Genomic DNA, 27,257 nt, shown 5'->3' with positions numbered 1-27,257 from the left:
TTGGAGTGCTATTGAACCCAGGACTTTGTGCGTGCTAGGCAAGTATCTACCGACTGAACTACATTCCCTTGCCCATTTTTTAAATACCTTAATAACAAAGGGCAACCGTCATTGTGGCGTGCAAATGCTAATAAATGTAGGCTTCAGCATCCCTAGATGGACCATTGACAAACACAGAGTCTGCAGCTGGTTAGTCATGGCCCATGGCTGCTTTCATACGGTAGAGGCAACTTGAGAGGCACAGCGGAAGCTGTGTGGCCACAGCAGATGGTATTTACCATCTGGTCTTGTCCCGGAAACATATGGCGACCCCTGGAGTTAAAGATTGTACTGGGAGGCTCCTTCCAAGACCAATTACAGAATTTGGGACTCCAACAATGATAACACACAAAAAAAGAGCTAATGAGTGTGTCTTCTAGGTTGTTGACTGCAGGGGAAAGTCTGCTCACCCCCTGTTTACGGCAGCATTGCACAGCAGCCAAGGTGTGGATTAGGCCAAGTGTCTACTAGCAACCATAGTTTATGTTCACTGAATGCTAGTCACCCATGAGAGCTGTCATGTGACCTGTGACAACAGGTAAGGACCTGCCGGACACGTGCTAAGGGAAAGACTCCAGGTGCAGAAAGACAAACCCTGCCCCTATCCTTTATGTATGAATCAAAAAGTTCACCTCACAGACAAGAAGGGAGAATGGTAGTTTCAAGAGAAGAGAGGTCACTTGGTGAGTACCATGTGACTCAGAGGAAAATAAGATTGGCAGTGCTACTCCACTGTCTGGCTACAGTGAACAGTGGGCTGTGTATGAGAACGACTAAAAGAAACTGGGCATAGTGCAGAAGGGGGGGGCGGGGTTAGAGGATTATCCAGAAATCTGAGAAGATAGCAGGTTAGCCTGGTGCTTTCTCAAAAACAGAGCAAAAGTCCACCCGTTGTTGCTCTATGAAGAAGAGATATTGGCCATTCTCTCCCTGTGACCATGACATACTGCAGTTACCAAAATGTGATGCTGTCTCCTAAATGTGTACAATAATTACTTGTCAGTTATTTTGCGGGGGAAGGGGATGATGTTTGAGAGAGGGCTTCTCTGGGTAGCCCTGGCTGTCCTGGAACTCACTCTGTAGACCAGGCTGGCCTCGAACTCAGAAATCCGCCTGCCTCTGCCTTCCAAGTACTGGTATTAAAGATGTGCACCACCACTGCCCGGCTACATGTAGGTTTTTAAGAGTAAAAGTGTAGTGGACTTCAAAGTGAGACTCTGTCTCAACCAACAACAGACAAATAGAAAACCCTTTACAAAGTCAGCATTGAAACCCTAGCAGAGGTCTTGGCTACTGACGTGTGTGTGTGTGTGTGTGTGTGTGTGTGTGTGTGTGTGTATGACCATCTTGCTGCTCTTGTGAAAGGATCCAGCGGCATTGAGTCACATGGTATTGGGACACTGTATCACGCTCTTGTCTAGACATTCTGATTGGCTCTGGGAGAAAGCCTTCCCGTCTGGAGTAGGTCTTCAGCATTGCTCCACAGCCCTGCCTTTCCTTTTAAATACTGGGAGGTGCCAAGCCGAGGGGGCGTTTTCTTTTGAAGCTGTTGGCTTTCTCCAGTTCCCCTCCGAGGTGGAGCTAGCTCCCCTGCCTCAGATCCATTCGAGGCTCTTTGCTTCAGTGGCAGAGACTTGATTTTCACATCTAAGCAACAGTGTTCATTTCTCAATCTCCCTCACAGTGGAGCCTCGCACACAGCAAAGGCTAGCCAAAGAGAAACACGCGGAAGGTGCTCTCTTCTGACTTGCAGAAGAACATCTGAACTGTGAGATACACAAGCACGTTCATCTTTATCTTTGCTGGTGGATGACTGTCTCACGGCAGGGGGATACAACTGTCATCTTGACTTATAAAGCAACCTCAATAATGAGGTCTTGGAGTGGGTGGGGTTGGGTGTGGGGAAGGAGGAGGAGAAAGCCTGTTCCCAGTAACACTGTGGAGCTGAGAGACTGGATTGGTTCCTCCTGTTCCTTTTTTTTTTTAAAGATATATTCTTTATTTACATTTCAAATGTTATTTCAAATGTTGTCCCCTTTCCTGGTCCCCGCCCCCACCCAAAAGTATCATAACCCATTTCCCCTCCCCCTGCTCCCCAATTACCCCCCCTCCCGCTTCCCTATCCTGGTATTCCCCCCCTACACTGCTGCATCGAACCTTTCAGGGACCAAGGGCCTCTCTTTGATGTCCAACAAGGCCATCCTCTGCTGCATATGCATCTGGAGCATATGCATGGTCCCTCCATGTGTACTCTTTGGTTGATGGTTTTGTCCCTGGGAGCTCTGGGAGTACTGGGTGGCTCATATTGTTGTTCCTCCTATGGCGCTGTGAGCCCCTTCAGCTCCTTGGGTCCTTTCTCTAGCTCCCCCATTGGGGACCCTGTGCTCAGTTCAATGGCTAGCTGAGAGTGTCCCCCTCTGTATTTGTCATGCCCTAGCAGAGCCTCTCAGGAGACAGCCACCTGGGAGTTTCCTCCTCTTCTTAAGTAACAAAGAAACAGCTTCAATAATTTCCTCCTCTTCTTCTCCTTCTTGCACTGGGAATTGAACTTATTCATGCTTGGCATGTACTCTGCCAGGGAGCTTCATTCCCAGCCCAGAACTTTCCCTTTTCTCTTCAAGACAGGGTTTCTCTGTGTAGCCCTGGCTGTCCTAGAACTCACTCTATAGACCAGGCTGGCCTTGAACTCGGAAATCCGCCTGCCTCTGCCTCCCAAGTGATGGGATTAAAGGCATGCGCCAGCACTGCCTGGCCCTCCCTTTTCTCTTATTTCTTCCATCTATTCCTAGCAACCAAGTACAAGTCTTACTGCACACTGTGCAATTCATGGCCGATGAGTTAAATTTAAAGTCTATATAGTAGGGCTTAAATGTTTTTTTTTTCCCCCATGTCATCTAGATTAGCCTTGAACTCACATCAATCCTTCTGCGTAAGTCTCCCAAGTGCTGGGATTACAGACGTGTCTGTTTCTTTGTTTGTCAGCACACCAAAACAAACAATAACAACAGGAGGGGACAGGGTTCAGAAGACTTACGGAACACGGAACTGGGGAAGAGCTTGAGGTGCCACTGTGCTAAGCTAGCCTTGTTGCCCCCAAGTGACTGTAAGCACAGGTCTTTGATGGTCCCCGGGGAACCTGACCACGGACCGGACACCACGGGGTCGGAGACCTCTGTGTCTAGCCCCAGCGGGTCTGCACACTTACCAGCTGCCCTCCAGCGTCTGGGAGCTGCTTCTCCCCTCCTGCCTCTTCTCCAGCTCCACAGCTGTCTGTTCTAGCAAGGCAGACACAGCATCCTGTAGAGACAGAGTCCGCCAGGTCAGCAGGGATCCTGGGTGCTGCCTACCAGGTATCCCAGCCATGTAACCCTTCTAGAGAACACAGGGAACATCCCAACATCTAGAACCAGGGAACATCTGGCCTCTGGTCACTCAACACGGGAAGTATTGTTTGGGTCTCATCAGGCAGCCTGCAGAGCATCTCTCTCTGTGTGGACCTCCCTGGCAGGGTTAGTTCAACAGTGAGGGGACAGCATTGTAGATGTGACCGGAGGAGATCAGAGAGTTGTCTGTCAGAGTCTTCATGTCACACGAAACATCAAGGACATACAGATCAAGGGAGAAGCAAGCATTGTGTGTCTGGTAACAGGGACAAAGGCAAGCGTGTGGGGGTGGGGCGGGAGTGGGGCTTCCAGAAGGAACCAAGTGGGGTCATGACTGAGGAAGACTATGACCTGAGAGAATGACTGAATCTCTCTGAGCCTCATTTTCTTCCAATAAGCACTAGGAGAGGTCATTACGAAGATAAACTGATGCCTGGCAGCTGGCATTCAGCAGACAGCAGCTGACATCCAAGCTAAGCCAGAAGGTGTGTGTGGCTTTCCCATCACATGATTCATCTGCCATCATCCCCAGCTCTGTGCCCTCCCTTCTCTGTCCCCGAAACTCCTGACAAGTTCTTTTGGGAAGGGAAGAGAGATGTCAGATTAAGCAAGGTCCATAGTAGGCGGTTTGCTCATACAGAACTTACTGGACCACTGCCATGCTCCGCAGAGGGAAGCCATGAGCTAGATGCGTTATCAGATGCTTGTCTCTTTTGATTTTGGTTTAGAATCGGGGTCTCTTTGGTAGCCCTGATTGTCCTAGAGTTTGCTTTGTAGACCAGGCTGGCCTCAAACTTTCAGTGATCCTTCTGTCTCCAGCTCCTTCATTACAGGCGCATACTTTTAAATCAAAGCAAGGAAAACATCTTCAAGTAACTCAAACTGTGCCAGGTGCCATTTACAACTTGCTCGAGGTTTCCATTTCTTCAATGTTTCCCCAAAACTTCATCAAACTCCTTACCAGTGTCTCAGAGGCTTAGAGAGGTGACATGCTCTGCCCGTCTGTCATCTAGCCCAAAAGAGCTAAGTTCTGAACACCTTCCCTAATTCTAATTCAGGTTCTCGAGAAAGAACTACTTTCTCTCTCCCAGCTTTCTCCTTCCTTCTGCACTTTTTTTTTAATCCAGGTTCTCACGTGTGTTGGGTTGGCTCCATCCCCTGAAACACTCATACGTAACCCTCTACGACACTTTGTAAAAACTTCAAAGCTTTTTTTTGTTTTCTTTCTTCCTTTCTTCCTTTCTTCGTTTCTTCCTTCCTTTTCTTTCCTTTCCTTTCCTTTCCTTTCCTTTCTTATATTAAGTATGCTGTAGCTGTCTGCAGACACCCCAGAAGAGGGGGTCAGATCACGGATGGTTGTGAGCCAACATGTGGTTCCTGGGATTTGAACTCAGGACCTTCGGAAGAGCAGTCAGTGCTCTTAACCACTGAGCCATCTCTCCAGCCCCTGTTTTTGTTTTTTTAAATCAGAGAAGCAATATGAGAAGCAATATGAGAACACGGAAGGAGAAAATGAAGACCTATCAGGGAGCTGGGTTATGGCCACTTAGGGAAGACCATTCCTTCATGGTCCTCTCTTCCCACCTGTTTCTGTTTCCTCTTCCCCTGGGCTCCCCTCCTCTACACTGTAAGCTTGGTTCCAGTTGATCCGGAGGTAGCAGGGGTGGGGGTGAGAATATCCCTCCCCCAGGCCTATCAGCACAATCATCACTCACCACGTGGTCAGGCCTCTGCGCTTCTGCTGGCTGGGGCTCCCTGTACTGTTTCTTCAAGTATTTGTAGCTCAGGAGGTTGTACCAGCGGGTTGACCTCTCCCCAGAACGACAGACCTCGGCCAGGTTGATCTGGGCCCCTCCCTGTTGGGGGCAAACAGAGAGCATGAGTATGTCAGCTAATGACAACAATAACAGCTCGGTCTCCATGAGATAGGGGTGGAGCTTCCTAATGGGGTCTCACTATGTGGCCCAGGCTGGTGAACTTAAGTCACTGGAGGAGTTGGGACTAGGTGGATGTCACCTCACCCATTTATACACCCCATCCCCCTCCCTTTTAAAGCTAACTTCGCAATCTAACTCAGGCTGGCTTTGAATTCACTACATCACCCACCTGCATCCTGAAGGTAACCTCTTGAGTGCTAATTTTACAGTGCCACCATATTCAGCGTCTCTGAATACATATATCTAATGTCTTCTGACATGGGTCTTTGTGTAGCCAAGGCTGGCTTCAAACTTGCTGTGTGGCTGAAGATGACATTTAACTTCTGGTCCTTTTGTCTATCTCCCTAGGTTTATAGATGTGTGCTACCAGGCTCACATGTGGCCCATTTTATTTGAGTTTTGCTTGTTGATACATCTCCGGTGCTAATCTGGGTTAGGCTCTGGGTTGGGTACTAAGGGCGATGAGGGTCCCTGCACAGTCACCCTTTCTATCAGCTAAGAGTCCCAAGGAGCACACCACTGAACGAGTGATTACAAGGGAGGTTTCCCAGGGCTATACAGAGAAACTCTGTCTCGGAAAAACAACAACAACAACAACAAAAAGAGGTTGCTTTAACATCCCTTTAGGGAGGAACTTGCCAGTATCTAGCAAAACTATGGCTGCATTTTCTCTGTGGCTTGGGAATCACGTGTGTAGGCGTCAGGTCCCATCGATCCCAGTTCAGAATGACCGTAAACAGGAGCCTTCATAGCGGCTGTCTTGTCTTTCAAGAAGTTGCTATGCAGTTGAGACTGGCCTTGAACGAATTCTCCTGACCACCTTCTGATTATGCTAGGATTATGGTTCACATATAGAGGTAAAAACAGCCATGTGCCTACATACACACACACACACACACAAACACACTCGCGCACATAGACACACACACAGACACACACACACATGCACACACTCGTGCACACAGACACACACACACACACACACACACACACACACACACACACACACACTTGCACCATGTCTGAGGTACAGAGGTCAGATGATCATGTGTTCAACAAGAATTAATGGCGGAATAAGGAATAAACAAATTCAAATGGCCAACTATATAAGGTACAGGGTAGGATCAGGGTTGGTGTCAAAGAGGTCGGTATCTTCATGCACCTACCTCTTCTTTGAGGCATACAAATAAATGCACTCTTCAAATTAAAACAGTGAAGAACAATAACTAACTACCCTCATCAAGACAGGAGCTATCCAAGCACAGCCTCCATCCTCTGGTCCAGCCCCAGCGGGAAGTCCTGCAGGCTGGCTAACCTTACTTGTTCCATAGGATTTTAGGTACCTCATCCAGTCTTCTTCTGAAGAGTTCAGGATGGATTTGGGGTTCGACTCACCCACTTTTCCCTGTTTGCACACACCAGTGGCTGGGTTGCTGGGGAGCAGTGTGTAAAGTGGGCCTCTAACTGGGAGCTCCAAGACTGTCTGAGGGTTATCCGGATGCCATGGGTAAAAAGGCCATGCCACACCTTTGTCTATAAGTACCGTGCGCTAACCGACTGCGCCACTGGAGCACCCCACACCTTTTTCTTATGTACAAGGTTACTTAAAATATTCTACAATTACCTTCAGGCTACAAGGTATACCTGAAACAAATACATTTCCTATTTAGACTTGAATTCCAGCTCCAATATATCTCATTACATATGCAAATATCTAAGCCAGTAAAACAAGACCAAAAAAAAAAAAAAAAAAAAAAACCAAAAAAAACCCAAAAAACAAAATCAAGAAACTCCGAACAAACAACCCCCGCCCCCTCTCCACCGAAATCCGAACCCGTTCTGGTCCAGTATTTCTGACAGGGATAAATTGCCTAAAACAGGAGGTGCAGGAGTATGCAGACGGCTGAGTCTAGTTGACTAAAGCAGTTCCTGAGAGAGCAGTGTGGAGCAGGGAGAGGAAGTCAGTGGGAGCTGACACTTGACTATTTTGACACCAGCTTCCTCACCAATGGCTGTGATATGTGGGGGCTAGGGGTGGGGTGGGGCGTTGCCTATTCGGGACTTTAATGGCTTCCAAGCTCCAGGCATCAGAATAAATTAAGTATATACAAGAATATGTATATCACCCCTTTATTCATTCAATAAGCATTCCCTGCAGCAGGAGAAACATCTAGAACATGATTGCTACCCCTTCACCCCCAAGGGGATGATGAACGTTTCCCGGGGGTGGGGGGAGGGGACACACAAACATACTGGCTACTGCAGTTCAGAACATGACAGGCCACATCTGAGGCACAAGCTGGGGAGGCATCATGAGGACAGCATGGCACCTTCAATAAAGACAAGAAGATGCCCACCTCCTGCTGGCACTGGCCCACAGGTATGAATAGTATTTCTCAAACCGGCAGCATTTTGAGGGTGTTCGCTCGTTCATGGAGTCAGTGTACAGGATCGACTGAACAGCCTCCGTCAACGCTGGAGTGTGTGAACAGGAGAGCCCATGGTTCCAGGAGACAGAGCGTGAGAGTCAGAGGCATCCATTGTTTGTGGGACACCAGCGAGGAGTGCCGCACGGCACTGCTTAGGTGTATTTCCTGTGAGTTGCACAGGTTGGGGATGGGGTGGGGTGGGGTGAGGGTTCACACTGGCAGGCCTGGCACTATGCTAAGCTAGTGACACTAAGCAAGAGAGGAATTGTAAAAGCCAGTGGTGGGGTCTGCCCAGCGGGGCCTGAGCCAGGTGACACTGGCTGGGAGGGGCTAGTGTGACACCACACTAACACAGGTGGTAGTGGAATTGCTGCTTACAATCTTAGAGACGCAGAGCAGACCATATGTTTCCCTAAACCCTGAGGGGGGGTGGAGGGGGGGGAAAGAGAGAAAGCCGTGGGTCGCACTGAAATGTAACGCAGCTCAACAGAAACAGGCGAGGAAAGTGAATGTGTTGAAATCCACATTGGCCAGTTCACTGGATGAACTGGGAAGGTAACTTAGCCTTTTGGAGCCTCCCTCACTCTCTAAAAGGAAGATCACCGGAGACTTCTTCCTGGGGCTGCGCTGAGGATTAAAGAAGGGGCTTTTGGTAACACACAGATACCGCTTGTTAATGGTATGGCTGATTAAATAGCTTGAAACACACTGGGGATTCCACAGGCCCAGCAAGGCAGGGAGACTCCAATTGAGTGGGAGCAGAAAGCCCTTTCCTCCCCATGCCCCACCCACCGCCACACAAACCTATGCTTCACGTTCTCAACAGAGGCAGGCAAGGAGGGTTCCCATTGGTCAAGGACAGCCACAAGCCACTGTAAGATGAGCGCTTTGGCTGTTGCTATGGCAACCAGCAATGGCCAGATCTCAATTAGGAAGGAAGAATAAAAGACACCCACTTAGGAGAAGAAAAACAGGATTTGGTCTCTTCTCATTCTGGAATTCCCAGGGCTGAGGAAAGCTTCACTGGAGGGGTCTGGGTCTGGAAGCGCTTTCTTTCAATGTCTACCGCGGTCCCCTAAAAACCCCTTTGTCACCATTTGTGGCCTCCAAGGAGCAGCATTGAGTTAGCAAAGAAAGGACACTGAGGGGCTCCAATGTATGCCCTGCAGACAAGGGGTCCAAATTCAGCCCTGCCCCTGGGTTACTGTGTGACCCAAAGCAAGAGCTTTCATCTCTGTGACTCAGTTTCCCATTGGCACAAAGCACTTTTTTTTTTTTTTAAAAGATGAGTGAAATCAATGAGGAGAGTGCTTGTCAGGGACCTAATTTAGTGTCTGTCAGAAAATGTCACCCAACTGACATTTACCGTTGCATTTGTGTCCATGGTAACACCATCAAAAGAGGCAGGGTTTCTGTCACAGGCTGAGCAGGAAAGCGACCGACGCTTGCATCCCTTGCATTGAAGACTTAACCTGCGTGGATTCTCTGTGGTTCTGTGTCCGTGTTATGCAAAATGCGACCAGGCACAGTAGCATCCACCCCCTGGGAACTTGTTAGAAATGCTAATTCTCAAATTCACTGCATCTCCATTTGCACTTTGACCTGAGCACCAGGCCGCTCACAGCAGCTGCTTGTGCTGCTGCTTTAAGCAGCATGGCATTAATGCCTCAAAGGACAGACAGACAGACAGACAGACAGACAGACAGACGGTCAGCACCGAGGGCTGCATTACAGAGCCGGGCCTTGAAGACTCTCAGGTGGCAGGGCTGGGTAGGGCTAGCCTGGTGATTTGTCCTTAAAATCTGAGGATGCAGTCTCAGAATTCCAGAAAGAATTCTCCGTCACAAGCAGACCGAGGTGAGGCAGCGACTGCCATGGTAACACTCTCCGCTTCCAGACATGGCTGCAGGAAGAAGGCTCAGCGCCATCAACAAATCCCCAGCCCATCCACACAGCTCCACATCAGCCCGTATCACGGTTTGCTTGTGTGTTATCTGACAGTGCTGGCTCCTTGTCTGAGGGGCTCTCTCAACAGATTGCCAGTGCCCGGCACAGGCGCTGGCGCCTAACAGGCTCTCAGGACAGACCAGGGTGAGCAGAGCTCTTTTAACTCTAAAGCCGACATTCCTTAAAGACACTGGAGCTGCCATTTAAACATTCTGAAATGGCATCAGAATTAAGAAAGCCTTTCATTTTGTTCAGCTCCGAACAAAAATTTTATAGAAGACCCCCCCACACCCCCACCCCAGGAGGGGGTAACTTTGTTACTTAAAGTTGAACAATGCTGCACTGCCTGTATTGAAGTGCAAAGCTCTCCCAGGGCTCCTGACTCTCCTTGATCCTGGCTCTGGCCAGAGAAAAAGAAGAGGAAGCCAGAGGAACAGAAGAGATCCTGATTCCTGAGAACCTGCCCTAGGCACTTCCAATGGACGCTTCGTATACGCACTCTGCACTCTTAAGCCTTACGGCACTCACCAGTGGGCACCGAGAAGGGATTGTAGACAAATCAGAAAGCAGAGATGTTAGGAACTTGGCCATGACCATTCAGCTAAACCCTGAGTGGTAGAGGTGAGATTTGAACTCATGCTGTTCTTCCTACTCTGTGACTCTTCTCTGATCTCTAAAGAAGTTGAGGCAGGTGGCATGCACCTCCAGGTCCTTTCAGGACTCCTCTCACTGGAGGGGCTCGGACACACAAGTCTAAGTTCACTCCTCTCTGCCGAGGCATCTTTGCCTGAAATCCAGAACGCACGTGACACATACCCCTACCTGTCTCATCCTCACACCCAAGGACTGAAGACCAGGTGGATGGATAGACAGACAGAGACAGACTCAGCCCTCACCAGGCACTCTTCTGTATGGCTCCTGTCAGTGGTGCAGACATCAACTCGTAAGGTCTTCTGGTGAAGGGCTGGGTAGGACATGGACACCCAGAATGCCTCATTGAACACGAGGGTGTCTGCAGAGTCCAGAGGCCGGGTTCTGAACAAACAGGTGCTGCTTTCAGAGCAAGGCAGGATGGCTACACGGATGTTCCTGGAGGAGACAGAACGGCCAGAAAGCTGTGTCAGCTGCCAAGGGCTGACGTATTACAGAGATCCCCAGGGACACAGCTGGGAAGGAGAGAGTGCAGAGTGTCTTGTGTGTGTGTGTGTGTGGGGGGGGGTAGGGTGCAGCAAGGGCTATAGGATGCCAGCTGCTCTTCCTGCCACGGGTCTCTGAATTCTCTGTTGTTATTTTGTTTCTTTTTTCAATACAGGGTCTTAGTATGTAGCCCTGGCTGTCCTGGAATTTACTTGTACACCACACTGGACTCCAACTCACAGAGATCTGCTTGCTTCTGCCTCTGGAGAGTTGAAATTAAAGGCATGTGCCTCCTGATTCTTAGAGACTCAAAGCTTGCTGAATCTGAGGCGAGCTGGTTGGAAATTCAGACAGGTAGCCGTTCACGAGCACCGAGCAATGATGGAAAATAGGGGCACTCATGCACCAAAGGCAAAGGCGCCAATCCCCTGCGGGCAGGAACTTGACAATTCTCGTATGTGTGTATACATGCATGTGGATGTCAAGGGTCAACCTTGCATGTCAATCCTCACAGGCTTGACTACCTTGATTTTGTTGTTTTCATTTGTTTACTGTTTTTCTTTTAAGACAGATCTCTCATTGGCTTGGAACTTTCCAAATAGCCAAGTCTGGCTGGCTAGTAAGCCCCAGGGATCTGCCTACCATATGACTCCCAGTGCTTAGATTACAACTGTGCACTACCATGCCCTGCTTCTTTTTGGGGGTCCTAGGGATGAAACTCTGACCCTGATACTTTTGGAGGAAACATTTTACCCACAATTCTAGCAAAACTACAAATGTGTTTGTCTTTGTACCCAGATCTTGCGCTTCTAGACACAGACGGCGCTGCACAAGGACCTAAGAGAACCTGGGTATTTCCGGTCCTAGCACTGTTTGAGGGGGCCAGGCACTAGAGATAATGTAAGCTCCAGTCTGGTCTTCCTTGGGGTTTGTCAGCCTTCTCTGCTCCCCCCACATCCTTTCCCAGGATACTTGTTGAATATGGCAACTGCTGTAGCTCTCCAGGCCTTATGGTAGATGTAAGGGTGCATGAATACAGTCTAACATAAGTCCGGTCTACAGCAGGGATGCATGCGGACAGTGCAGGTAGGCACTTGCTGACCTAATGGCCTCCAGGTAATAAATACCATTCTTCCAGTGTTGGCTAGTTGTTTCTGCTTAGAGAGGACAACAAGGGACCTGGCTGTTCTCATGAGGTCACAGTCCAGGAGATTTCCATGAAGGACCAGTATACCTGGCCTTCCTAGGAGTGTGTGGTGGGTGCCCAGTCTGTACCAGGAAGTGGGAAAGCTATCTACAGAACCTCTCTCCAAAGGGGTAAGCCTGCCATTGTGCCTGTATGTGCACCTGTGTGTGCACCGCCAGCATGCACACTTGCAGGAAAATGCCCGCAGTGGTGTTTGGAGTTGGAGCAAGATGGAGCTGAAGAGTTTTCCCAGGGAGAAGCAGAGCAGGTCACAGGGTGACACAGAAGCACAGGGCTTAATACTCACACTTTCTGGTCTTGTTGTAGTAACAGAGCAGAGAGGTTACTCAGCTGAATGACTAATATTGCAAATTGCTTATTCTTCTCATCATATCTGAAATGAAAAGGTGTGTAGAACATCTATTAGGAAACCATTTCTTCCCTCCCTCCCTCCTTATGTTTCTTTCTGTCTTTTAAATCAGGGTCTCACCATGTATCCTTGGTTAGCCTATGTAGACAAAGCTGGCCTTGAACCCACAGAGATCCTTCTGCCTGTGCATCCCCTGTGCCAGGATTAAGAGTGTGTGTCACCATGCCCAACACTTTCTAACAATTACATATCATGGCCACTGGCCGCTCTGTTGAGTGTGGTCAGCGGGACAAGCACTCACCCTTGGCTTTGTGGCCATGACCAGACACAGGTCCTGAACCGGCAGCCATCTGAAGTTTTATTTGGCAGCCATCTGAAGTTTTATTTATGTGCTTGATTGTGTACTTATTATTGAGACAAAGGGCCATCTTGGCTGGCCTGGAACTTGCTATGTAGACCAGGCTGGCCTCAAGCTCAAGAGGTCTATCTGCACTCTGCCTGCTATGTGCTGGGATTAAAGATATGCGCCATCATGCTTGGCTTATTTTACTTTAAAGTAAAGTATTTTATTTTGTGTGTGTGTGTGTGTGTGTGTGTGTGTGTGTGTGTATGTGCATGTGTCTGTCTGTCTGTAGGTAAGTGTAATGTCTGCAGCTTCTAGGAGCATCGATCCCCTAGAGCTGGAGTTCCGGGCTGTTGTGATCCACAGTCTACATGCTGGGAACTACAGTTGAGCCCTCTGCAAGAGCAGCTTTATTGATAATTCTTAACCACTGAGCCATCCATCTTTCCCGCTCCTTTTTAGTTTTTAAAGTTTCAAATGTCATTTTATTAATTATTATTGTTAGAGAGAGTGAGTATGAGCTCCTATGTGCACATGCAATGGGGCACACATATGGGGGTCAGAGGATGACTTTTGGACGTCACTTCTCCCCTGACCCCCTGTGGGTTCTGGAGATTGACCTCAGGCTTTCATGGTAAGTGCTTTTACTGGGGAAGCCACCACTGGTCCACTCCGTTCATTTTTTTAAAGAGGTACCAGAAGTGTATTTCTGACATTAAAATGTTTATGTAAGAAAATGTGGAAGCCATCAGCCCAGGGAGAGAAACCAGCAGCGACAGCAATGCACACATCAGTCAGAGCCGGGCTGCGGTCCTCAGGGTCGGCCTGAGGTAGGAACATTGGAACCTGGATGGGGATGAAAAGGCAACCACCATAAAACACAGATGCACACAGGAAGCCTGTGTCATCTGCCACCGTCCAGCTCCGTGCCAGTTACAAGAAACTTGGCATTCCTCATCTGTGGTGAAGGGGACAGCAACCCCCTCCCTATTCAAGAGCCCACCCTGGATAGCCATGAAGGTACAATATGGTCAGTGAAGAAGAGGTCCTATGTAAGCCCTCCCTCTGACCTCGTCCCCACCCCCATCACTTACTTCAGGGCAATTTGAACCCGAGTGGCACCCACAGCTTCCAAATCATCACTGTCGAATGCAGCCGCTTCAGAAATACCTAGTCTAAAAGACACCAGCGGAACGGTTAGCTTCCTGCCCACAAACAAAGGCTTTTTCTGGAATCAGGGTTCTTGCTGGGAGGCTGCTGGCTGTGTGCTCTGTGCTTCTCTGGACCCTCATTTTCCTAGGAGCTTGGGAGCCCTCTCTAGAATAGACTCCCTTTCTCTAGCATCTAGTCTCCTGGTGTATACTTGGCAATTGTCACTCCAGAACCCGCATTTGCCCTAGGAGCCTTGGACACCATCTGCATCTTGCTGTCTTTATGTTAGGCATAGCCCCATGGCATGCCAGAAGAAAGGCTAGGTTGCTGGGGCCCTACCACATCCTGTGGAACTTGGGCTTGACTAGAGCTCACAGACTCCCCAGAAGAGAACAACGTCTGGGAACCCACCTCTGCGCCGAAGCCTCATACACGCCGCTGTCCCCAGCCACTGACTCATCGGACACTGCAGCGGACACACAGGCTACTTTGAGGCCTGGGGCCGCATTTGCAGCTGTAAGGAAAGAGGGGAAGACCACAGAGGGTAAGTCAAGATCAGAAACCATACAACTCTGCCCATCAGGGGAGCACCTGATGGTCCCAGTGAACTCCAGTACCTTTGAACACTCATGTAAGGCCTTTCTCCTCTTGAGACAAGGGAAGAAGTCCTGTGATTTCATGTCTGTGATAGCTATCAACTCAAATAACTGGGCACATTTATGAGGGATTTTTTTTTAAATTAATTTAAACCGAGAAGATCAACTGCTAAATCCCAATCTTTGGGGTGGGAAAATACATTAAACCTTTAATCTAGATCTTTAGAGGTAAGAAGATCCACCTTTAATATATGCCACTGCTGCTGGCTGCTTACTAGAAGGGCGTGGAAGAAGGGCGCTCTTTCTTTTTTGCTTGCTTGTTTTTGCTCTTGTTGGCAAGCCTATCCCTTCACTGGGATCAGAGCCTACTTATTTGGGATTCTGGGGTAGATTGATGACCAGCTGAGGCATCCAACCTCATGAACTGAACAACTATTGGATTCTAGAACCTTCTGTTCTAGGCAGCCATTGTTGGATTAGCTGGACCATGGCTTATAAGTCATTCTAATAAATCCCCTTGACCCTGCGGACCACTACCCCTTCTCCAAAAACATTTACATTATGATTTATAACAGTAGCAAAATTATAGTTATGACGTAGCAATGAAAATAATTTTATGGTTTGGGGAGAGGGCCACCACAACATGAGGAAGCATATTAAAGAGTTCCAGCATTAGGAAGGTTGAGAACCCTTCAGACCCCATCAGACTCTGGAACAAAACTGTCTTGGCAGGATGGAAAGATGTGTCAGCAACTGTAAGCATTTGCTGCTCTTGCAGAGGCCCAGAGTTTGGCTATCAGGCCCTTCATGGCAGCTCATAACTGTAGACAGCTCCACATCCAGCGGGGAGCCTCAGGTCCAGGGGATCTGCCTCCCTCCCCTGGCCTTCAAAGGTGTGGGCATGAAAGTGGCATATGGACTACAAGCAAGATAAACACTTATTCATGTAAACTTTCAAACTGCCTGGTTGCAAACATGCCACACTTTTTGACCTTGGAACACTGACTGAACCCCAGTAAATCCCAGGTTCCTCCTTGTGAGGAGAGGATGATACCTGCTTTATAGAGCTACTGGGGGCACTGAATGAGAGAAATTCCACAGTCCAGACTACTAAAAATTCCACTGCAGGATGTTCAGGGTGTGTGTGTGTATGCACAAGTATATGGGGGCACGTGTTATGTGTGAATACATGTTCAGTCCAGAGGTCAACTCAAGCACTCTTTCTCAGGAGTCACATCCAGTTGGTTTTAAAGACAGGATTTCTCTCTCCAAGGTTCACTATTAAAATAGATTAGTTGGCCAGCAAGCCCTAGGGATCCACTGTCTCTGCCTCCTCAGTGCTGAAGTTACAAGCACACACTACCAATATTTTCTTCTCTTCCTCTTCCTCTTCTTCCTCCTATGTGAATTCTGGGAGTTGAACTCAGGTCCTCATGTCTGTGAAGCAAATGCTGCACTAGTTCCCTAGACCTGCCCCTGCTCTTTGTCTTCAAGGCTAGGTTTTGATATACAGATTAGGCTAGCTTCGAACTCATGATCTTCCTGCCTGAGCCTCCTGAGTGCTAGGGTTACAAGCCAGAGTCACTGTGTCAATAGACAGAGAAAGGGAGAGGGAGAGGGAGAGGGAGAGGGAGAAGGAGGGAGAAAGAGACTGTTTTCTAGGTCCCTCCTATGTACTGGGGGCAAATTAACAGACCCTGCATCTTCAGGGAAAGCAAGGGAAGAGGATGCACCCACAGGCACCTCCTCCTCCCTCTCTACTCTTAGTTTCTGGCTGAGGCCATGACTGGGCTCTTTGCACGCAGTACACATTTCCTCCGTGCCCATAGTGTGCAGGGGCTACTGCTACAGAAGGGAGCATATGAAATGAAATAAGGTACTGCAAAGGTGAAGAAATCACACCTTGCCAACCATGAAGGTCAGCTCTAAGTATTTCCCATACAGCCAGAAACTCCTCCAAGCAGAAGTACGCTTCAGGCCCCGGGACAGATGGAGAAGATCCGGGGGCTTGGTATATGGCGGTGCACAGAGACTGGGGTTTTGGCAGGCTAGGGAGGCAGATCAGTGGTGAGGAGAGCCTGAGACACATCTGGTGCAGGAGATGAGGAAAAAGCTTCCCCAGCCTTGTGCCACACCTGCTGAGCCCGAGGGAGACTTCCCACCCTCAGCCCCACACACATCTCCACCCTCCGCTAAACCACTTAAGGAGATTAATTTGTCTGGTGACTGAGCGGCAGCACTAATCGCATAACCTGCTTAGTGTTGGAGCTCTGCCTGGCACTGCTCATGGAGGGGGGCCCGCTGGAGATGGGGTGAAAGAATCACCTCGTGCTATCTCTACCCTACGAGCCCCGGTGTCCAACATCGGGAGGGGACACAGGGAAGTGTCCCTTCCCAGGACCTGGTTATGGTCTGAGGGTCTTGATGTGGTCCTGGATCATTGTTTATTATTATTATTATTATTATTAATTACATTTCAGATGGTATCCCCTTTCCTTGTTACCCCTACAAAATCTCCTATTCCCTCCCCCTCCTCCTACTTACCAACCCCACCTCCCACTTCCCTGTCCTGGCATTCCCCCTACACTGGGGCATCAAGCCTTCACAGGACCGATGGCCTCTCCTCTCACTGATGTCTGAAAAGGCCATCCTCTGCTACACATGCAGCTGGAGCCATGGGTCCCTCCATGTGTACCTTTTGGTTGATGGTTTAGTCTCTGAGAGCTCTAGGGATACTGGTTGGTACATATTATTTTTCCTCCTCCTGTGGGGTTGCAAACCTCTTCAGCTCCTTGGGTCCTTTCTCTAGTTCCTCCATTAGGGACTCTATGCTCAGTCTATTAGTTGGCTGTGAGCCATGGGTATTCTGATCTCCCTTCTAAGAAGGATCAAAGTATCTACGCCTTGGTCTTCCTTCTTCTTGAGCTTCATGTGGTCTGTGAATTGTATCTTGGGTATTCCGAGCTTTGGTCCTGGATTCTTAACAAAGACACTTAATCTTAGGCAGAGGTTCTACCCGTACCCCCTTCTCTCTGGGGATCAATCTGCAGAGGCTTGCCACCTGCAAGCAGTTGTAGGCCTATTTGTATTTTTGTTTGCGAGAACTCAGCGAGATTCCCTTCCTGATGAGGGAACCCCAGGGATCCCTCAGCTCCTCTTTAGAGAAATGGCTGAGGGTCAGAACCTTTAGTCAACCGGAAAACCTCTCTCCTCGCTACCACTGGCTCCTGTGCACAGACAATTCCAGGCACAACAGCCACACGACTGCCCATTCTTAAAAATCCAATACATACCTCATAGAGGTGTGAGGTTCAAATGGGTAAATATATACAGCAGGGCCGGAACTTCCTCTGCCTCCACCCAAACACAAAAGTCAATGCTATTGTGGATAGGACACTGGGGGTGCTGGGTAGAGTCCCCAGTGTGCTTAGTGTCCAGGTGGAACTAGCAAGTACCAAGGGAGCCACCCATTTTGGGGACAATGAGCTACCTCCAATCATAATGACAAGGTGCGCCAAAAAGAGACTGGGCTCTGAGGTCAGAAAGACCTAACTTCCGCCAAAAAGAGACTGGGCTCTGAGGTCAGAAACCTAGCTTCCAGGGTTAGCTTAATTGCAGTGAGGGCAACCCTGGCCAAGGGATGCTTCCTCTCTGAACCTCTGCTTTCTCATCTATGAAATGTGCAGAGAAGAGACAACCCACTTTTTTCTTTAATACATCTCAGAGAAGTGTGGAGAACTGTGATTTGTTACGTGATACCTGTTCCAGTTTTCCTCCTGACAAACCTAGGCTGTCATTTCAGCAGTCATATCCAGTCTGAAGAATCCTAACCAACTCCAGAGTGTTCTTGTTGACCCCATGAAGAAGTGCAAGTCACATGGGTCCTTGGTATAATTAGTATAAAATCCACATCTCGCTCCCTGGTCCTGTGTGCTCGGGAAACTGCCTCTGAGTCACAGTTTCTCAGTTATGTACACTACAGTGGTCCCAGAGAGTTTGCTCTCTCCGTTCCCCTCCCCCATAAATTAAATTTATTATGTGTGTGTGTGTAAGTTATGAATACCATATTGGTCCCAGAGATTTTATTCCCTCCCTTCCTATCCCCTCCCATAAATTAAATTTATTATGTATATATTTGTATGTGCTTGTGTGTATGTGTGTGTGTCCTGCACACGTGCATGCGCCATGGTGCACATGTAGAAGCTGTTGGACAACTTTTGGGAATCAGTTTTCTTGTACTGTGGGTTCAGGGTATCCAACTCAGGCTGCCAAGCCTGTGCCTTGAGCATCTTTATCCCCCCACCGAGTTGTCTTAACTCGCCCGTGCTTTTTGTATTTTGAGAAAAGATCTCAGTGGTTTTTTTTTTTCCCCCCCCTCGTTTTTTGGATTTGTTTTTTTAGAGACAGGTTTTCTCTGTATAGCCCTGGCTGTCCTGGAACTCACTCTGTAGACCAGGCTGTCCTCGAACTGAGAAATCCGCCTGCCTCTGCCTCCCAGAGTGCTGGGATTACAGCTGTGTGCCACTACCGCCCAGCAGATCTTGAAACCAAACTGACTACATAGTGAAGAATGACTCTGCATTCCTGGTCTTCACGGCTCTTCCTCCTGAATGCGGGGAGTTACAGCTTAAGCCTCTACCCATTCCGACCTGGCCAGCTCACCTCTACCCAAAGGCTCTATCACACATCCTGCTGTATTCTCTTCCCGCGCTTGTGTCTGGTCCATATCTAAAGCCTGAGGCTCCAGCTAAACCCAAGCTTTGCAACAGAGGGGGAGGGGGGCCTTGTCTGTCCTCAGCACTGATCCACTAAGCCTTATCAATGGAAGGCTTAGATGAATGAATCCATTCATATTCAATTAGCCTAGCTAGGGTTGGGATTCATTTTAGTAGGCACTAAATATCTGTTGAATGAAATCCACCACAGCAAAACAAAACCCTAGTCCAGGCTATAGCACATCCTTCATTTGTCAGTATCTACTGAATAAATAACCAACCACAAACAGACCCAGCCATCACCAATCAGGAATTATCACAGGAATCCCCTGCTCCTGGTTCCCTGTGAGGACCCTGTGCTCCTTACCTTGGCCCAGTGGCTTGCCCTCAGGTCCTGGTTCCTCTAGCTGGTATCTTTCCCGGGTGCCGCTGCCGCTGAGGCTCAGCTCACCAAGAGTGGTACTCAGCTCTGAGTCTTCAAACTCCAGTTGGGTCAGAAAGGCATCTCCAGCCAGGAGGGGATCAGCGATGAGAGGGGAACAGGGAGGGGACGGGGAGGAGAGAGAGGAGCGTGGAGACAGGGAGGTCATGGATCTCGGAGTGCCAGATAGGGAGCGCAGGGCCTGCAGGCGGCTGCCTCCCTCTGCCTTCTGGGTCTTGGCCACCTCATCCTCGTGGATGGTAGTGATGCAGCCAGAGGGCCGGAAGCCTGTGGCCCCCTCCAGGAACAGCAGTTCCACCTTGCTCTGGAGCTCCGAGTCCAGCTGCTCGAATGGGTCGTAGTAGAGGTCCGTGAAGCTGGCTGAGGTGGAGGAGTCCAGGCTAGAGGCGGCCAGGGAGCCCCGGCTGGATGTAAGTGACCCAGGACTACTGCCTGAAGACAGTGACTGCATGCTGCTTGAGAGGCTAGGGACAGGGAAAGGGGAGAGAGAGATAACATGGAGTGAGGAGGCAGGAACTCCACAGGGCTCTGGAACTGTGGACCTCCATCTTCCCAACCCACTTGACAGCCTAGGCCAGACCATGCACCCAATTTCATTGGGGAGAAAACAGAGATGGGGACCCAAAGTCGCAGAGCGGGTATGTGCACCCCACGAGCTTTTTGCTTTGTAGGTCAGGCTGGCCTTAAACTCCTGATGCTCTTGTCTGAAGCTGTAAGTCCTGGGATTACAGTTGGAAACCACATACCTGGATTCCACTTTTTCCGTCTATCTTGTTTCTTATTGGCCACATAGCATCTCTATTAAAATAGTTCTTTTGTTTGTTTTCTTCGATCGATTGGTTGACTGATTAAGATGGGATCTGACTACGTAGCTCTGGCAGGTCTGAAACTTGATATGTAGACTAGGCTGGCCTTGAACTTAGAGAGATAAGGCCTGTCTCAGCCTCTTGAGTGCTGGGATTAAAGGGGTGTGCCATACTTAATACTTTTCTGGAAATCAACTCCATTTTTTTTCTTATTTGGGAGATTAGGGAGCACAGTCTTGAGGCTGGCCGTGAACTTCTAGTCTCTCCCATTTCCACATGCTAAATGCTAGGATTACAAGTGTGCACCCCAAACAAACAAACAAACAAACAAACAAAAGCAGGGCAGTGGTGGTACACACCTTTAATCCCAGCACTTGGGAGGCAGAGGCAGGTGGATTTCTGAGTTCGAGGCCAGCCTGGTCTACAGGGTGAGTTCCAGGATAGCCAGGGCTACACAGAGAAACCCTGTTTCAAAAAAAAAAAAGTGTGCACCCCATTACACTCAAAGTTCTAGTCATTTTGGTTTGTTTGTTTGTTTTTTGGATTTGGTTTTTTCAAAACAGGGTTTCTCTGTGTAGCCCTGGCTGTCCTCGAACTCAGAAATTTGCCTGCCTCTGCCTCCCAAGTGCTGGGATTACAGGAGTGCGCCGCCACCACCTGGCATAGTTCTAGTCACCTTTTCCCCCCAATTGTTTATCTATCTATCTATCTATCTATCTATCTATCATATAGGGTTTCTCTATGTAGTTCTGGCTGTCCTGGAACTTGCTATGTAGACCAGGCTGGCCTCAGAGAGCCGCCTGTCTCTACCTCCCTAGTACTGGGATTAAAGACACGGGTATACCATGCCAACAGTAATTTGCTTTTTTAATATGTTAAAATATTTAACTGAAAAGAAGACCTTACATCCTAAAAAACAATCGAAAGGTCTCTATATTGCTATAAACAGGAAGAAACCACTTTTTGTTGGGGATTGGGTGTGGGGTGGGGAGTGCTTAAAATGCTGCTATGAAGTTCCTGTAATATACTTCAACCATCAGGGCCTGAGCTACGGAAACCTACTACATGCTGTAAACATGGGCTGCAAGGCAGACATGATGAGCTTTCAGACCCACGGACATCTTCCAGGGGCCATCTCTGGGATGAAGCACCTGGTGGCCACCCTGGCCAAGCCAGCATCTGCTAGAATGGCCACCTTCTATGTTTCTAAAGGTCTTTCCTAAAGCCAATGAGGGAGGATCAGAGGATCCTGGTGAAGGACAGCATTGGAGCTGGGCCACCTCCTGGCCATCCCCACGGTGACAGTCACCACCCACCACTCACCTTTTCAACTGAGAGTGCAGGGTAGCCACCTGCCGGGTGGCTTCCTCTAGTTCTCTCACCAGCTGGTTCCTCTTGCTGTTTAGCTTCAACCTGAGGGAGAGGAGGTAAGACAGTAATAACACCCCGAAAGGAAAATGAGGCTCTAACAATGCCAGCCCAAGGGCATGGGCACAGGACCGGGGTAGAAACATCATACTCTGGTGTTGTGGAGAAGCACAGACTCTTTGTATATAAATTCTATAGTAAGTGTGCAGACACCTGCCACACCTTAGAGGCTAAGCTAGGAACCTTAACACACTTAGGATGTAATGGTATGTGCACAGGGAGAACGATTTTAACAGTTTTACAAAGGAGGAAAATTTGATGCTCTTAATTACATCGCTTACTCAAAATTATTATATAAGTGGAAGAATTAGAATTCCACCTAACTACCATTCTTTTCCCTCTCCTACCATTCTTCTAACTGCCACCCCCTTCCCCTCCCTCCCTCCTTCCTTTCACCAACTAACATTTACTCAGGTGACACTGGATGCTGTCCCCGGCACCAGGGACACAGCGGTGATGGAAAAAGAGAATGTGTTGCTTATTTTACAGAGCATGGAGGGTGGAAGACAGCAGGCGTCTAATTAGTGCATGGTGTAACAAAGTCTGGAAAAAAAAAATAGGAAGAAAAAAAAAAGCAGAGCAAGGAATCCCTAGTTGAGATCAAGCGGATGGCCTCATGACCATCTTTCTGGCCTTCCTTTCTGTGCCTTCCTGGGTTCCCGGGATCAAAGCTAGATCACTTTCCAGGGCTCCCTAACCTCTGGTGGAGGCACAAAGCAAGTTCTAGCCAATAGGATACGAGCAGAAACCACGTGTGTCTCAGGGTGAAGTGGTTAGGGAAAGTGTTTTCTGCTCAGCCTCTGTGTCCTTAAAGGTGGAGGTGGACATGCTGTGGGCTCTTCAACAGGAGAGGCTGCCAGTTACTAGGAGTCCTAAGATATGATATGGGTGGAAATAGACCTCAAGAGTGCTTATCCACAGAGATTTGGGGCTATTCCTTGCAGCAGTTGGATCAAACTAATTAGGGAAACTGAAGTGGCTCAGTGGACAGAAAGGAGTCGGGAAGGAAGGGGTCCTCTTTTCCTAGATGAAGTGGTTGAGCTCATTCACTCTGCTGAGGGGTCTGCAGGATAAGTTTCCATGTCAAGGTGGCTCATTGCTCCTCTCTGTCACCCTGCTAGAGAAGGAACTGAATGAATGACCCTGGCTCCCTGGACTCAGGAAGGGAACAAGAACTCAGTCAGCCCAGCCTGAAGCCAGAGGGCCAGGGCTGGTTTTCACATAAAGTCAAACCAAATCAGGTCATCTCTCTACCACAACAGCCAGGCCTCTAGCATATGAGACCAGAGGTGACCTCAGAAACAAGCAGAGGGCAGAGGGGACATGTCAGACTTGTCACCAGGCAAGTGAACCTGCAAAATTACTGACAGGACAACCAGAGCAGTAGGCTGGCTGTCCGTGGCATGTCCTTGGCCAACTCAATCTCTAAAGCCTTCCTTCCAGATTCTTGCCTGGGGCTGATAGGGACAGAAGGCAGGCTGGCAGATGGGGGCCTGTAATGAAGAAACCCCAGAATTCTCAATGAAGTGGATGAGGCTGTGGAATGTCTTATCCCTCTCAGAGAGCAAAGCCCAGAAAGGAGGATAAGTCTGGAGTCAAGAGGTAGAGCTCGTGGTTTCTAGAGAGCGAGCAAAGGTACACTGGTGGCAAATGCAGATCCTTGCTGGAAACTGGGCAGGATGGTGGGGGAACTGTTGTCGGACTGACATGGCTCCCTGAGCTCGGCACTGGGTAGCCACAGACAGTGACACACAGGTGCAGCCTCTCAGCAGCAGCAGGCTTAGCAGGCCAGATGGCATGTGAGGGGCGTGCTGGGAGGCTGTGAATACATCAGTCATGGAGAAAGGAAGAAGATCCAGGGGGTGAGGCCTGAATGCCCACAAGCTATAGCTTCGCACCTGGGATGCTGGTTAAAAATGCAATAGCCTGGGCTGTATCTCAGGCCTGAAGAATTGGTCCCCTGCCCCGGGGGTGGGGGTGGGGTGGGCATGGTACCCATGAGCCGACAAGCATCCTGTGTGACTACACACTAGCTCTGACACATGGCTTAGAGAGGGCGAAGCATGGGGAACGTAAAGAATGTGAAGTCAGTTCTGAGGGACAAAAGGATGGGAGAAGGAAGGAGAAATGCAAAAGGGGGAACAGGGGAGGTGAAGGGGGAGCGAAGACAGAGAAAGGGACACATACCTACACACAGAGAGAGAGAGAGACAGACAGACAGACACACGCACACAACACACACACACATACAGAGAGAGACAGACAGACACACACACACAACACACACATACAGAGAGTAAGAGAAAGAGAGACAGACAGACAGACACATACACAGGGAGAGGGAGAGGGAGAGGGCACCTGATTAACAGAGTAAGGAAACAGTAATCTGGAGGCCCAGTAGTGAGGACAGACAGACAGGGATCAGAATAAAACAGCTGCAGATTTATCAGTTCCTTCCTGACTACTCCTGTGGCTTCTTAGGGCACACACGACTTCTTGTCCCTGTGCTCACTGCCTTCCCAGCGGCTGCCTTTCCTTCAAGGGCCGTGCCCTCCAGGACCACTGTGTGGTCCGATCAATGCAGGAGTGGAGAGTAGAGGCTTCCTGGACTGGCTTGTGGAGACGATGCTCCACTAGAGCTCCCGGACCTTTGAAAGATGGAGTTGAAAGCAATATTGAAAGGCCTTCTGAGTGAACAGCTGCTTAAAGTCAGTAAGGGCTCGAACCCGAGTATGGTTGCTTCTAATCCAGCTCTGTCACTGGGTGATGTTAGGTGAGCCTCGGTTTCCTCATCTGTAAAACAGGTTGCTCTCAAGTTAGTAGGTCTGGCACATACAGTACATCTGAGAGGCGTTTAAAGGAACCTCTGGCTCTAGCTTCAGGAAAGAAAAACCTTGACCATAGGTCAACATCTAGATTCACAGTCTGGTCCAATGCCTGCTTGCAGACTTCTGGTACTTAGGGGCTTTGCCTTCTTTGTTCCCTATGAAGCAAAAGAAGCCCATATTGGAAGCATAGATAAGGTGTCTCTTTTGACCTATCAAGAATCAATTAGAGCTATGATCAGTGCATTCTCTCTAGCTTCTGGCAGAGAAGATGATGGACAGCCAAAGGCCCTCAGGGACAGTCAATGGGTCTAGAGGCAGGTGAGAATACAGGAACTGGCACAGGCCCAGTAAGGACCTGCCCAGGCCACTCGCCCATTTATACCTTCCACAAACACTACTACAGGACATATAGACAGAACCCTTATCGCCAAAGGGTACAACTCCAGTATTCTTTAGGCAAGTGCTTCTGAGGGCTATAAAACAAACATTATTTAAGGTCTGCTGTTTTCCTTCTTATACTGGATTGGTGATGGATCAGAGGTGGTCAGCCATTTCTGCCAGTAGAGGACAGAAGGGAAGTGGATAGACTTTTAGATGTCCCTGTTAAAAGTTTTGATCATGTGCTTGGCTAGGAAAGATTGGTCCAGTTAGCAATCAAGGGATTATCTGAGGCCCCAGGGGTGGGGGGCTGGGCAGCGGCTGCACAACCATCAGACGTTAGAGAAGGTGGAGTTTACTCAGTAGTGAGGACACATTTGCGAGCTGGGTGCTTTAGAGGTCAAGGACTACAGAGCTGTGCATTCCCCAAGCACACACAGATACCTGGCAGTCCCCGATGGCTTCATCTGGGGCACAGGCATGTTCCCCTGCTTTATAAACTAGGCTTGTACTTTGCATCCCTGGGAGGATTCCCCTTGTCTGTTCCTGCTCCCGAACAATTACACACATTTGAAAATGACTGTGTGTGGGTGGGTGCGTATACGCTTGTACAAATATTATTAAATCATAAAAAAAGAGAGAGAGAAAGAGAATGAAATACTGTCATTTGGAGTGAGATAGATGGATCTGGAAGACGTCGTGTTAAATGAAATAAACCGGGCATAGATAAGCACTGCATGCCCTCATTTTAGAAGCTGCAAAAACCAATCTCACAGCAGCAAAGAAGAGCTGCGGTCACTGGGAAGGCTACAGGGAGGTCGGATAATGACTCCCGAAATACATTCACATAGAGAATTAGTTTGGGTGTTCTCTCTTGCAGCTGGGAAGCTGCAGAGAACAACTTGCAATGTATTTCAAAGCAGCAAGGAGACTCTGAAGGCTCCTAATCCAGAGATGATAAATGTGATCAGCAGAAATGCCAATTACCCTGGGGTCCCCATCATTCAAGGTGGACATAGGCTGAAATACCATCCTGTTTTCTAAATATTTACAAGCACTATTTATATTTATATATTTCTTATATTAATATAAGAAATTAAAATGAAAAATCATCAGCTTCAACTCTGCTCTTTTTAAGGGGGAGGTGGGGAAGATCTGCTGTGGACAAAATGAAAACAGAAGAGGCTTGCAAATCATTGAAAGACCTCTCCCCATTGTGTTCTTATTGTCTCTCTCTTGTCTCTGTCTCTCGCGCACACACACACACACACACACACACACACACACACACACACACACACACAAACACACACACTGTCCCTCACTCTCTCCTGTATTTGACAATCTATTCCTATGGTCAGAGAAGCAGGAAGGTCTGTGGTCAAGTTTCCAGCAGATTTGGCTGCTGGGGAGGGGTCCCTTTGTGACTGTCAGAGTGTGAATGAAAATGTTCTCCGGGGGCTCATCTCTTTGGATATTTGTTTCCCAACTGGTGAAGCTGTTTGGGGACATTTAGGAGGTGTGGCCTTGCTGGAGGAAGTATGTCACCAGGGCCAGAATTTGAGAGCTTCTGGCCCTGCCCTATATATGGTTCACTCTCTAATCTCTGCTCATATTTCAAGATATGAGCCCTGAGCTTGCTGCTCCAGGCACCTGCTGTCATGCTCCCCTGCCAGGATCAACCGTAACCCTTTAACTGTAAGCTCAAATAAACTCTTTCCTCCATAAGATGCCTTGGTCACACTGTTTTCTCACAGCAACAGAAAAGTGACCAAATACACTGACAGTAGACTTCTCATTCTGACCTCATGTAATCTTCATGCTAACTTCTATGAGCAAGTGGATGGATGAACAGTCAGAGGGATGGGTGGGTTGATGGATGGATGGCTGAATGGGTAGACAGATGAATGGATGTCTGCGGATTGGAGGGTCTCCTTCAAACACAATTCTCCACTTTGTAATGTGGGAGTAGGGGTTTCAGGGAGCACCAAAGGAAATAGAGTCTGAAACGGGTATGAGACAGACACTATCATGCGACCTTGTGGCTTGTCTCTTGAGTCAAGGTCAAAGATGAGGTTGGCTAATGGTTTCTTTACAGTTTGCTTTAATTGTCAGTATCTGGAAATACAAGTCATACGCTT

At 48.7% G+C, this 27,257-nt stretch overlaps 1 protein-coding gene across 1 annotated transcript in view; it reads right to left on the bottom strand.

The window, feature by feature from the left end:
• The window catches only part of Wwc1 (WW and C2 domain containing 1), a 148,339-nt gene that overhangs the window by 18,236 nt on the left and 102,846 nt on the right, over positions 1-27,257 (bottom strand). Inside the window, exons 10-17 of the mRNA XM_052197045.1 lie at positions 21,806-21,895; positions 19,602-20,140; positions 14,335-14,437; positions 13,866-13,946; positions 12,366-12,452; positions 10,632-10,824; positions 5,138-5,278; positions 3,245-3,336 (exon numbers count right to left, since the gene is read on the bottom strand). Coding sequence (XP_052053005.1) covers positions 3,245-3,336; positions 5,138-5,278; positions 10,632-10,824; positions 12,366-12,452; positions 13,866-13,946; positions 14,335-14,437; positions 19,602-20,140; positions 21,806-21,895 — 1,326 coding nt within the window. The remainder of the gene's footprint in view (positions 1-3,244; positions 3,337-5,137; positions 5,279-10,631; positions 10,825-12,365; positions 12,453-13,865; positions 13,947-14,334; positions 14,438-19,601; positions 20,141-21,805; positions 21,896-27,257) is intronic.

This window comes from Apodemus sylvaticus, chromosome 10 (assembly GCF_947179515.1).
Source record: "Apodemus sylvaticus chromosome 10, mApoSyl1.1, whole genome shotgun sequence".
In the NCBI taxonomy this organism is placed as follows: Eukaryota; Metazoa; Chordata; class Mammalia; order Rodentia; family Muridae; genus Apodemus; species Apodemus sylvaticus.
The sequence above is the reverse complement of the archived record's forward strand: the minus strand, read 5'-3'. Positions and strand labels throughout refer to the sequence as shown.